Source organism: Antennarius striatus, chromosome 9 (genome assembly GCF_040054535.1).
Source record: "Antennarius striatus isolate MH-2024 chromosome 9, ASM4005453v1, whole genome shotgun sequence".
Classification (NCBI taxonomy): domain Eukaryota; kingdom Metazoa; phylum Chordata; class Actinopteri; order Lophiiformes; family Antennariidae; genus Antennarius; species Antennarius striatus.
Window position 1 is genome coordinate 9201045 of NC_090784.1, and position 13527 is coordinate 9214571.

Here is a 13527-nt window from a genome sequence, read left to right on the forward strand (position 1 = left end):
GTGTGAAAATTTAGAACAAAAACAAAACGTCTCCAAACCTCAATCCAGTCATCGTGGTTGTACTCTAAGCTGCCCTCAAAGTCAGCCGTTAGCTGGGATGGGTCAACAATCTTGGTTAAACCTTCTAACGAGACCATCACCGTCTGGAGAGAAACCACCGTCAGGGAAATATCATTGGTTGTCAAGTTCATATTCCAAACTAATCAAATTCTAAACCATCACAATATTTTCTGGATTATTTAAAGAATGTGCTGAGTTAGTGGCACCACATGTCTGCTGTTTAGATTGATGTGTGGACCAAAAACAAATGAACTCTGTATTTTAATTATTATTATCATAATAGCAAGACTGAAACACCTTGATATAAACATCTTGATATGAGCAAAAACAGAACTAAGGAAACACAATGAAAATGTAAAACAAATGATTGAACTTGGGGCTACGCTCTGATGTTAATTTATGTATACCTGCAAACAAACAATGTAGGAGGCAGTTACAGGAGAAGCTGAAGGACGTGTGTGAACCTAAACTGTGAAAACATTTGCTTATACTGAAGGATGATGAACAGCAGTTGTGAAATTAGATCTTGAGGAAGAAGATGAGATTACACCATGATCATTATCCTATAAAGAACCTAGCAGTCAGATATTCAAACCACTCACCTTCTGTTAATCATCGTGTCCCACAAACAGGACATATTTGACATTATTTAAACAAACAATCAAGTGGCTTACCCCAAAACAGCCCAATTGTGATGGAAACAAATGTTTCACCATGTCCTATATATCTTGTTTCCATAGTAACTGGGTCAGGACTAAATATACCAACATCACATGCCCACATGGGACAGAACAGTGCCACTGTCACAGAGCAACAGTCCAATTAGAAATGATAAATTAAGACCGATGGCTATGTTGAGCTAACAAAAAATCTAACAGCCTATAACAACGTGTTAATTGTAAATTATATTGATGCAGTGAGTGAATGACCAATATCGCCTCCTCTTGTAGAAAGCAATACAAGAATAATAAATACTTTAAAGCGATTGTAAATGTAATGGCATAAGATCAGATGAAACACCCATTAAAAACAACCAAGCTCAGCCAGTTTAATGGATAAGTTTGCTATTGTCCAAGTGCTTTAAGCATTTAGACTCCGACCCACCTCAAATTCAAACTTGGAGCTGCCGAAATTGGTCCTTTGCTTTTGCCAGAAGTTATCTGGCTTGATGATCAGGGCGACGTGGATGCAAGATGGGAAAGACTCCTGAAGGATCTTCAGCAGCGGTTTGATGCTGTCCCACTTAGAACCACGCATGTCAACAATGACTGTGAAGCCATGACGGGCCACCTCCTCACTGCAGAAAGCAAGAATAAAGGGGTCTGAACATATGATAGGGAGCAAATTACTTCACTATTTGTATTATGATAATGCGTATACAGTAGTGTATAAATGACTACATAATCTCAGTACAGCAGCCTGACTCAAAATCAGTGACAACATAAAAATGACTTAAATCATGTAACAGAAATATGTTCCTTAAATCTATTGAGTCACATTATTATCCTTGACCATGTAACAGGACTACTTTATAAGATGCCATAAAACAGAAAAAGGAAAACAAAAAAGACTCTTATTACACTTTGCAGAGGTTCTGTTCTAACTGTCAGATGCCAAAACAAGTCAAAAGATCCCACACAAATCCTCAGAGCATCGAGAGAGGGAAAAAAAAAAACGTTAAAACAACCGAGCGTTGAAATTTCCACAGCTGCTTACCAGGAGATCTGCTGCTGTATCGGTCCATAAAAGGTTTGTTCTCACTGTTAAAGGCTTTAATCTGAATGTGTCTAGAGAGGAGACAGAAACAGAGCAGGCCCTCCTGCTCTAACTCACTCTGACCTCACTCTGAAAACAGAACGGCAGCCAAATGGGCAGAGAAAAATAGAGTGCAGTAAAAGAGAGGGAGGGGAGGGGAGGCACATTTACCAGCAAAAAGGGGAGGGGGGGGGGGTAGAAGAAATATTTAGACGGGATAAAGAGAAATGAAGTTGAAGTGAAGAGGTCGACCTCCTACTGATTTGGTGACACTTGTTTCCTCCTGAACCTCAACGGTCGGCCCCTCTCAGACTTTTATCCTCTGATCTCACCTCTTAACACGGCTTTCTAACAGCTGGATCTTGAGCTGGGTTGGACAACTTTACAGATAAACAGGAAATAATACGTGTTGATTTAAAGCAAACCACTCATCTTTGACCTTTACAGCAGATAGCAGAGATCTTAAAATGACATCAACGATCTAGAAAGTCTCTGAGAGCGTGAAGCTCTGCTTAATGCCATAGACATTACAGCTTGAACAACTAAAAGACAGGTTTCAGGCAATGTAAATAAAAAATGATTGGATCAATTGTGTAAGACTTGAATTAGTAAAGATCAAAAAAACAAACAAAGATCATACAGCTAAAAAAATTCATTCATTCATTCATCATTAATACCCACTTCACTCATTGTCGCTGGGAGCTGGAGCCTATCCCAGCTGACTGGGGTCTGAAGCAGGTAAACTCCGGGCGCGACGCAAGTGCACCGCGGAGCCACACGTAGAAAGACAACCACGCACGCACACACTCACACACTACGAGCAATTTGGGACCGGCCAATCAACCTGAAGTGCATGTTTTTGGAGGTGGAAGGAAGCCAGAGAACCCGGAGAGAACCCACGCAGACACGGGGAGAACATGCAAACTCTGCACAGAGCAGGACTCGAACCTGTAATCGCCTTGCTGTGCAGCGACAGCGCTACCCACTGCACCACCATGCTGCCCCCACCTTGATTTTCAAAAAGCAATACTGATGACAGTGAGAACATTATCAAATATCACCTCAAAATTATTTATTGTAATCAAAAAATTTCATAAGATCCAACGTAATAAAAATGTCATCAAAATCCAATGACAACTTATATGCAAGTAAAAGCCAAGCACCATCTTCATCAAACCTTGTAACTCCTCATTTTCTCATTTATGTTGATCCTGATTTTTTTTTCTACATAATTTTTGATTAATCATTTACTTTTACACTTTTGGTTGTGTTTCCATGACGTGAAATCTGCTCAAATCAGATTTAGTGTCACATGTTGTTCTGGAGGAGGTTTTCAATTTGTGGATTGTATCACCTCAGTGTAGCTGGTTGTTACAGCAATGTTTTGCAAAACTTGCAAAACTAAATCAAAACCACAAAGTAACAATGCAGCTTTATATAGGCTTGCAGAATTCTATGCAAGACCAATATTTCTATCATACTGTATATCTATCATATGTCTATCACTATACTGCTGACTGAAATACAAGCAAATGTGGTGCATTTTTGAATTTGGCTCAGCTGTCCCAAAACAAGCAAAAGGAGCTCTGAGGAAACCTGAACCTTTTTTTTTTTTTTTTTCTTTTTCAAAACAAGGCTCTGCAGTGAAAAAGATTTATAGCCGTAAAGTACCAGAAGGCACAACAGAGGTGAAATCAGAAGCTGCAGAACACAGGGGTTCAACCATCCCTCGTAGTTAAGCTGACTCCAAACAGAACGACCTGGGGCGTTAAATGTGACTGGAACACCAACCTGCACACAACTACAGACTGACTTCCACATCCTGAGGCTACACACTTCCTGCAGCTGTTCTTCTGACTCCAGTCTATACAATAAACTTTGCTAACAGGGAAGCAGGAAACAAAAACTAACACACACAAAAAACAAACAAGTGCAATCTACAACACACTTTAATAAAATGTAGCCCACTCTAACTAGGCAATATCAACAGCAGAGTGGGACAGGATGGGACTGCTGAACAGTGGCAACAAACAGCATTAGGAGGAAATGAGTGCCAGCTCTTTGGAACCTCAGACTACCCTTTATCCTAAATTGAATCAATGTGGACAAGGCCGATACAAGGAATGGCATGACATGTGTGGGAGTGCACGTGATACCCTCATATTTGGTTTCAAATCAAAACAAGGATAAAAAATAGGTTTATATATCAGTACATGTTCATATAAGTTTGGCGCATCTTCTGAAAAAAAAAAAAAAAGAATCCCACACTGACACTCTTTGCATGTGTGTTTGGAAGCCCAATTCTTACCTGGGAATAGTAGCCAGGTAAGCTATAAGCCTACGCAGGTCTTCAGATCGTATTCTGTCATGGTTGCTTCGTGCTGGAAAGGTGAGAACGGGACCTCCACGTCTGTCTCTGCCACCTTTAGATTGAGATCAAGCGATAGTAAAAGGAAGCTCCAATATGTTGCTGATTCTCATACAGTATGCTGTGGTTAGTCTGCAACTTACTGAACGAAACTGACTATACTGACACAGGGTTCTTAGAACCAACTGAATTCACTGAGAAACAATAAAAGTACAGAAGATTAGCCCACAGCAACCGTCCAGTATTTCTTTATGAATCTGAGCCCTGATGAAAGTCACAGATCAACGAGAGGCTAAACAGCTGAAGTTGAATTTTCAATTACTGATTATTTTCTATTATCGATAACATCAGACTGATAAAGAATTCCTCTGTAACTCATTGACAATTATCAATGCAGTTAACACAAATGGGGTTAAAGTCATGTTAGCAACATAATGAGTCAGACTAAGGTCACTGACATGAGAGAGGACATAAAAAAACACTAATAGATACCCAGGCTACCATGTTGTGACATTTAAGCGACACCCAGTCCTTGTCCCATTTTTCCAGGGCTGACTTTATTATTATTACAATTGTGAGAATGAATTTTGTAGGTGGTTAACAAATAAAGATGCGATTTGTGCTCAACAAATAAGTGTTTTTTTGACTTGCTGACTTAACTGAGCTAATTTTATGAGCCTGTATCATCCACCATTGCCTTACTCATCTTTGATTCTTGAATTTGTGTCATCAGATAAAACTGTTTTCTATCAACATCAACAGGTAGAAATATAAGAACCAGACCTGTGCAAAGTATATGCAAACAAATGTGATTTGGTATTTCTCCTTTTTATTGAAGAACCACAAGTGAGAACATCAAGTTCAATGAGTGCAGTTACAACATCAGTGAAGCTGTCAGGATTTTTCTCTGACCTGAGAGAAAGGCGACCTTCTCCTTGAGAATTGGAAGCACATCAATAGCCTTCATGTCCTCATTGCGATGAAACCCTGAAACCAAAGAAAAACAGAGAGCTTAGGTGGTGATGTAGTCACCTTTGGAACATAAATCAGTACATCTCACAATCCACACGGCCCCCTGTCGCAGAAGCCGCTGGCCCACTGGAATACAAGACTGCAACACTTGATGAAAGGCAAAGACGAAATCAAATAGATCAAGAAACTCTGAAAGAATCAGTCACCAAATACTCATGCAGATGACACGGGGTCTGGGTAGAAAAGACGAAGTGTAAAAAGAAGAAATAAAGTCTCAAAGCTCTGGGTACAAAAAGATGCATCAAAAGTATACATGGCCTGCAAATGGCTCTACAACCATTCCGGGTATACTTACAGCTGCAAAGAAACAACACAAGAGTAGACCCACCCAGAGCTGACAATGGGAAATAAAGGCAGAAAGGATCATCCGAAAACACCAATGCTAAGTGGCATGTGGAGAGTAAAATCTAAGGACAGACCCCACCAATGGTGAACAAGAGCCTGATAAAATCACAACATCAACAAACAGGGCTACCAGAAGGAAAAACAGCACCAATAAAGAACAGCTACAAGTAGCTGAATAACCCACTGGCCATTGGAAACAACGACGAGAAGGCCAAGAGGTCAACCACAGCAATCTACCTCCACAGGGGTAAGACTGGTGCTGAGAAGTCAGCTCAGTGGAAAAAATATCATCCAAGACATCACGGTATCTGTCCTACCAGTCATCAGATACCCTGCTGGACTGGTATTAATAGTAATTCTGTCACTCCCACATCTTCATGCGCAGTATAGCCTCAAGTTGTAATGCAATTAGTGAAAATATATACATGAGCTATGGATCTGACAGCTCTGACCATGAATATATGAGGAGGTGAAGGAGAGGTGGATTTACCCCTCTGCAGTTAGCTGGTGATGTCATCGCATAGCCGTCATTCTAGCTGTGACTCATCTGACACACACACACACACACACACACACACACACACACACACACACACACACACACACACACACATACAATTGCAGGGAAATGCTAAAATAATGTCATTGGTTGTTATCTGATTTTTTTTAAATCTAAATTTGTATCATATTGTAAATCACAAATTTCAAATAATTTACTACTGAATACAGTCAGAGAGAACATATGCCTATTCGCTCATGTTGCAAATTGAACTCCAGGAATTCATTGCTTATAGTTTTCTTGAGAAATGGACAAAAGTTTGTTTCAGAAACGTAAAAAAGGCTCAATTTAGCGCATGTGTTTGTGATTTTTGCATTTCTTTTCATAGTTCATCACTCTTTACGTAACTTACATACAGTGGGGCCAATAGGTATTGGGCAACCTAAAAAAATTGGTAGTTCACCCATTTAAAAAGATAAGAGAGGTTTGTAGTTTTCGATTGGGTTGTAGTCTGAAGACTGGCTAGGCCACTCCAGAACCTTGACATGTTTTTTACGGAGAAATTCTTGGTTTTTCTAGCTGTGCTCTTTGGATCGTTATCATGCTGGAAGACCCAGCAACGTTTCATCTTCATTTCTCTGACTGAGGGAAGGAGGTTTTTACCCAAAATGTCACAATACATGGCCCCATTCATCTTGCTGTTGATACAGACCAGTCTTCCTGTCCCTTCTGAAGAAAAGCATCCCCAAACCATGATGTTTCCACCCCCATGCTTCACAGTAGGAATGGTGTTCTTGGGATGCAACTCAGCATTCTTCTTCCTCCAAACATGGTGAGTGGTATTTCAACCAAAAAGTTAAATTTTGGTCTCATCTGACCACATCACATTCTTTCAATCCTCCAATGAATATTCCATATTGTTTTTAGCAAATTTCAAACAGGCCTTTACATGTTTTTTGTTTAGTAGGGAACCTTTCAGGCAATGCAGGATTTCACCTCATGATGACGTAGTGTGTTACTTATTGTAATCTTTGTGACGGTGGTCCCAGCTGTCTCCAAAGCATTGATCAGTTCCCGCCGTGTAGTTCTGACCTCATTACTCACTGTTCTCTGGATCTTTTGAACTCCATGAGGTGAGATCTTACAAGGAGCTCCATTCCGAGGGAGGTTGTCAGTGACGTTGTACTTCCATTTTCTAATAATGTTCCAACAGTTGATCTTTTCTCACAGTTGTTCACCAATTGCAGTTTGACTCATCCCAGCTTTGTGCAGTTGTACAATTTTATATCTGGTGTCTTTGGGAAGCTCTCTGGTCTTGGTCATGGTGAAGACTGGAGTCCGACAGTTTGAAGGTGTGTGCAGGTGTCTCTTATGCATCAAATCAGTTCAAACAGGGGCCATTCATACTGTTAATGAGTAGGGGCCAGAATAACTACTTAGAGAGCAAGTGACTGGTCTGTGAGGGACATAAGAGTTGTTTGTTTTCTAGCTTGCCAATACCACCCATTTTCACAAATAAATTATTTAGAAATCATACAATGTGAAATCCTGAATATTATTTTTTTAATTCTATCCCTCACGCTTGATGTGTACCTCTGATGAAAATTACAAACCTCTCTTATCTTTTTAAATGGTGAACTTGCAAATTTTTTAGGTTGCCCAATACTTATTGGCCCCACTGTATAATTAATTATGGATCAGAAAAGAATGCATGTCTATTGGTTGCTAAAATATGTTGGGTTTTTTTTCTCCATAATTTGGAAGGGTTTGGTGCTTTTTTTCAAGGCTGGAGGGGATTAAAACATTTTTATTTATTTTAAGTGGGGAAAACTTGTTGAACTTATGAGTTGTTTGATTTACGAGCTCCGTCACTGAACAGATTAAACGCGTATCTCAAGATACTACGGTACTCTATATTTTTAAGCCCACATCTTGATATCAGCAGTGAGAGTACTGGTAAATTAAAGAGGTACTGCATTCAGTTTGAATGACACTGAACCTCTGATTGCTTTCTCCACCTCCAAATAAACAACAAATGAGGTTATGATGGCAAACTGAGAGGTGATACAGAAGAAAAAGTAACAACAGAAAGCTCCATATATGATTAATGAATAGATAAGAGATAGCTGGTTAAAGACAAGCTGTAAGGGAGGGAGGAACAGAGTAACACATGAAGAGGCAACTGAGAGAAGGATATGGGGACACACAAAACTGCAGCACAAAGTATTAGCACACAACATTGACCGCAGAAGGAAGTCAGCTAAATAACTCATTCAGGTTTTAATGGCTCCTGTAATATTGATTCCATCCAATGTCTGAGAGCCTCAGGAGAAGCAGTAAGGCTTGGGTGACAACGCATTGACTACAGTGGCCGGACTGTTCCAGACTCATGGATGATGTCACAAAGCAGCAAACAGGCAGACGAGACCTAGCGGTTCCCAAAGCACACTCAGAGTCATAATTAACTCCCTACGTGATCCTGTCTCCTTTGACCTGCAGCATTGATTTCTCATCGAACAGGACTGATGTGAACATGACTGGAGGACACAATGAAAACACAAACATAGCCTTCATTCTAAAGAGTGATTCAGTGCGTGCACAAAGTAGTATTCACAAAGTGAACTGAAAGAAAAGAAAACACTCGGACACATTCCTCACAGCGGTGCTGACACCCAGCCAGTTCTGGCCATTCTACTGCTGCAGCTGCAACATCTCGTAGGGAGCTGATCATAGATGAACTCAGGGATGGAAGGTGTCAGAGAAAAACTTCTATACCTTCCATTAAATCATATATACATCCTAGTGCAGTGAGACTGGACTGTGGAGCTCAATGTGGAATACTGCTCATTGGCTGTTACATGATCATGAAAACTGATCACGTATGAATCTAAAATATAAATGGTTGACAGAATAAGCATTGGCAGAGAGGGACTGATGCAATTCCACCGTCTCTCCTTATTTTTCTCTGGTTTATTTGCTACAATAACCCAAAATATATTCCGCAATAATAAAGTATTACTATACCCTACACACTGTGAGTGATAAATGAAATCTCATCATCTCCTTTTGCTACAAACACACAACCAGAACATAGACACATACGGCAATCCCCTGTCCTCAGTAGACACAACCCCTCATTTACAAGTCTGCCGAGCATAAAATAAAGCTTTTCAATCACACACTACTTGTTCATAACACACTTATAATGAGAGCAATCCATTTAACTGTCAGTCTGCACTCATTGCCCCGCGAAAATGAGACGAAATGCATTGTGTCTGTCTGGAAAATCACATTATTACAGTGGGCTTTTTTGTGACTTTTTTTTAAAATTAATAATTCAAAGCAGGAAAATAAAGACAGAAGACAGCTGACTGTTGCATGTCTGCCCTTGCAGATGTGCAGTGTAACATCAAATACACGGTGGCAACTGGGATGAGGAGATCAGATGCACACCTGAAGGCAAAATGGATCATGTTGACATAAAAAATGACGGATGCCTGTTTTTCATGACACACATGCTTTAACTTTAACACCTTACGTTTGTTTTCTCTTGATGTGATGACATCATGGTTTGCCCAATCCTAGCTCTGACTGGTGTTGTTTGACGATTTTGATTTCATAGCCCCAAACTGATAAAAACGTATGTGAAAAATGTTATGACCACACCAGAGTAATGAGAGGCAGAGAATTGTGGGTTATGGCATCACCATAGTAGGATATGAAAAAAGAAAAAGAAAAAGAAAACGTGCAAACATACACAAATAAATAAACAAATGAACAAGCGGCACATAAAACAATACTTCCTTCTTCTCTCCTTGCTAGATCTAATCATAGATACATCTCGTGTATAAATTCATCACAGTGGCAATGACACTATGTCATTTAAAGTGTAGTTATTCTGGCTTGACGACAGAACGCATGGCATACAATAATATTTTAAAAGATACAGTATGCATTTTAAAGTGTGAGAATGGAACGACAGTATCATGTTAGCTAATTGTGTTGTCACTACATATTTAGACAGCTGGTGATTTGTCCTTTGTATTGCATCTTTTTTCAGTTTAATAAATAAGCAGGATGGCAGTTTACTACTCAAAGCAGTGGAATGCTGCGCAAAAACACCAACAAGTAAAAATATCCTGAATTTTTTGTAAAATTACCAGGAATAAAGAAAGAAATTATATATTCTTAACCATAGACATGCAATAATGCTGTCACTCTCCATCACATATGTCCCTCATGGACATTTACTGTCAGTATTAGCAGTATTCATAAATTTGTACTAATATACACTTTGTCTTCTTGTATATCAACTGTCAGGTAACTAAAACGTGCACACAGTCATAGTTTATGCTTAACTTCAAGACACAGAATAACTGAGCCCACACATTGGATGAACTATTTTCATATTTGGATTTTAAATCTTTTTTTTTCATCACTGCGAATCCTTTTTTTCAGTTACAAGTAGAGGAATGCATATAATTTACATTCTCCCACCTTCTGCTCTGTATGAATTCAGAAACCAAACAAACATAAAGTAAGAGGTATCCAAATAGATTCACTCTGCTCTGGCCTCCTATTTGTCTGCCCACAAGGATTGCGGCCCTAATCCTTAAATTCACATTGCTGTGTTGCTGAGGCAGCAGACAGAAAGGATGCCAATCCATTCCTTTTTGCCCTTCTAACTCCAGGCTGGAAAGGCTCACATGTGGATTTTTGAATATGGTACTGGAGAGCAGATTGCGTCAGTGCCTTTCACCAATTCTTCATGCCACAGACTGAAAACAACCTCCGTTCCTTAGGACTCAAGCTGGGTTTGAAACTTGTTTCTAGAAGGTTTTAATGAGATGCAAGGAAATAACTAAGTTTATTTGATGAATGGTTTACAAACCTCTGACCAAAATTGTATGACACGGAAATAAACACAAGTTACTTAACTAAAAGCATCATAACCCCAACTTATTATCCCAAGAACACAACTGCATTTTTGTGCCATCTGTCCACAGCGCATGAACAGACATCCACAGAGAACTTTTCTGGTCCTGTTACTTCCAATCCATCGGGCCACAGGCTACACTGTACACAGGGCATCTCTGCAGCCTGGCACACTGCATGATGCCAATCCTCTAGCTTATGACTTCATAACCTCAAACTTATACCATTTTCAAGCCAGGCAGTGCTTGTATAACACCAGAACAAATCAGGACGATAGCATAAGACTGTACAAAAACTACATTTCCCCTGATTGCAATGGCGACCGCATCATAAAATTAACAACTCTGCTTTCTGCGGCCAGCATAGAAGGATCCAAAGATTCATGGCAGTAATTGCTATGACATGCATCTCATTCATGTGTCAAGACCTTGGCCAATCAAATATCTCACAGCACAGATCAAACAAATTGATTTGTGACATTTGAACACAAATGTAAGCCACGAGAATTTAGTATCTCACTTAAACTTTAACATTTACAAGGAATGTGACTATGACGGACCATTTTTGGGAGTTAGTGTACATCTAGACGACTTGGAATCATTCGCCAAACTGCTCACTCTGGGTTAGCTTAGTCTGGCCTAATTTGGACTGGGTCAAAACGTGCAGCACAAAGGCAGAGAAAATGTGGGACCAGACTGTATTGAGTCATTGCTGTCCTGGACTCCAACCCGTCTAACTGTATATCTTGGTCTCTGTAGGTATCTACATTTACAGTGTGTGTGTGTGTGTGTGTGTGTGTGTGTGTGTGTGTGTGTGTGTGTGTGTGTGTGTGTGTGTGTGTGTGTGTGTGTGCGTGTGCCTATACTGTGTATTCTGACCTGGACTTTGCAGTGCACAGCATTCATATAACCATTCACGGGCCTCTAAGAGAGAGAGATTTACCAATTTATCAGGCGTTTGGGTAAATCTTAACAGTACACCGGTAGATCAATATTTCACTCTCAAAAATTATAAGACAGTGTAGTTCTGATTGCCAACTGTCTCCAAGTCTATACCTAATGTTCACAGTAATTCCATAGCTGCTATTGTCACAGCTTTGCCTTACTGTTTTGGCTCTGTAACCAGAGCTTGCTTGATCTTTGCGTACTCGAGGAACGTTTATGGCATGTGATGATGTCATGTTGTGAATGCTATCTACTCAACCTCAAGGGTCTAGAGCTACCACTGGCCACCATGTATTTGTGTACATCATGAGTACGATGGTACAGTTACAAGCAGGTTGTTTGAAAAATCTCTTGTGTGACAGCCCAGACTAAAGTACCTTGGTGTACTTTGGAGTAGCTGGGAAATAACTTGAACAACCAAGAGGTTTATCTTTCTCTTGCTCTGCCTCTTACCCTAGTTCTACAACTCTTTCATTTATTTATCGTTCTATCTTTTACTGAGACCCACAGTCTCTGTGCTTCCCTCAGCTGTAAAGCCACTTCTAGCAGCATCTGCTCCAGTTCTGCGACCTTCAGCCAGAGCTGGCTGGGGGCCTGGAGACTGTGGTGAGCTCAGCTTTCATCAGGTTTCTCATATTGTTGTTAAAGCATGGCTTACAGTAAAAATAACACAATGCTCCCACCACAACCTCTTGACCTGGATATAACCCATATAGGAAAGAATGGTATGACAAATATCTCATACGAAATGAGAAAAGAGGGGGGAAAAAAACAATGGTAGTGGTCTGGCACTGAATTTTTATTTGTAGTGCCTTCAGATTCAAACTGATCAACCAGAAAAATGTGATATGTTTCTCCCTGCAGCATCTTTAAACCAAGTAAGAACATAAGGAGTAAGGAATCCGACTAATGAATAGGTTCAAACTTCTAAAATGTGCTGATATAAAAATGAGAGACATAAGCATATATATTCAGTTTATCTTGTCTGATCAGCAATCCAGAGACCAGAGCTGATGAAGAAAGTGTTCTTCCTTCCATTAAAGGATAAATTAAATATGAAAACTGTCATTAATTTACTGGTCACAAACAGAATAATAGTTTCTTCACATATAAGGATGGAAGACTGACCATAAAGCTTTCTATTGTACATTTACTGTATTTGAATGGTAGCAGTTTCATCTGTAGATAACTGTACAGTTAGCATATTCCAATGGTACAATATATTAATAAAAATGAATAAATACATTTTCTAAATTACTGCTAATAGCAATATTATATTATTACGAAAATTAGCTACGAAAAAAAATGAATGTCTATCAACATTGTAAACCCTGTGAGGGAACACAAGAGCACTTGAGTCCAAAAACAGACAGCTGAAAAAAGAGAAAAGAAAAAAAAACCTCTCTTCCTTTGTCTGAATGCTGCAACCTCTTACAATTAGACATGTGTAGTACAAATGCTTAATTGAAATACACGTTTCACCAACATTCTCTTGTTTGAATTCGTCTCAAAATGCATGAATAAGCAATTTTTAGAAACCAATTATGTGAATCACACCTTTAGGGGCCCATCAAAGCATGTGTAAATTG

At 39.6% G+C, this 13527-nt stretch overlaps 1 protein-coding gene across 1 annotated transcript in view; it reads right to left on the reverse strand.

Moving 5' to 3' along the window:
- The window catches only part of triob (trio Rho guanine nucleotide exchange factor b), a 109805-nt gene that overhangs the window by 60147 nt on the left and 36131 nt on the right, over nt 1-13527 (reverse strand). The window contains exons 3-6 of the mRNA XM_068324663.1: nt 5096-5170; nt 4124-4238; nt 1165-1357; nt 39-143 (exon numbers count right to left, since the gene is read on the reverse strand). Coding sequence (XP_068180764.1) covers nt 39-143; nt 1165-1357; nt 4124-4238; nt 5096-5170 — 488 coding nt within the window. The remainder of the gene's footprint in view (nt 1-38; nt 144-1164; nt 1358-4123; nt 4239-5095; nt 5171-13527) is intronic.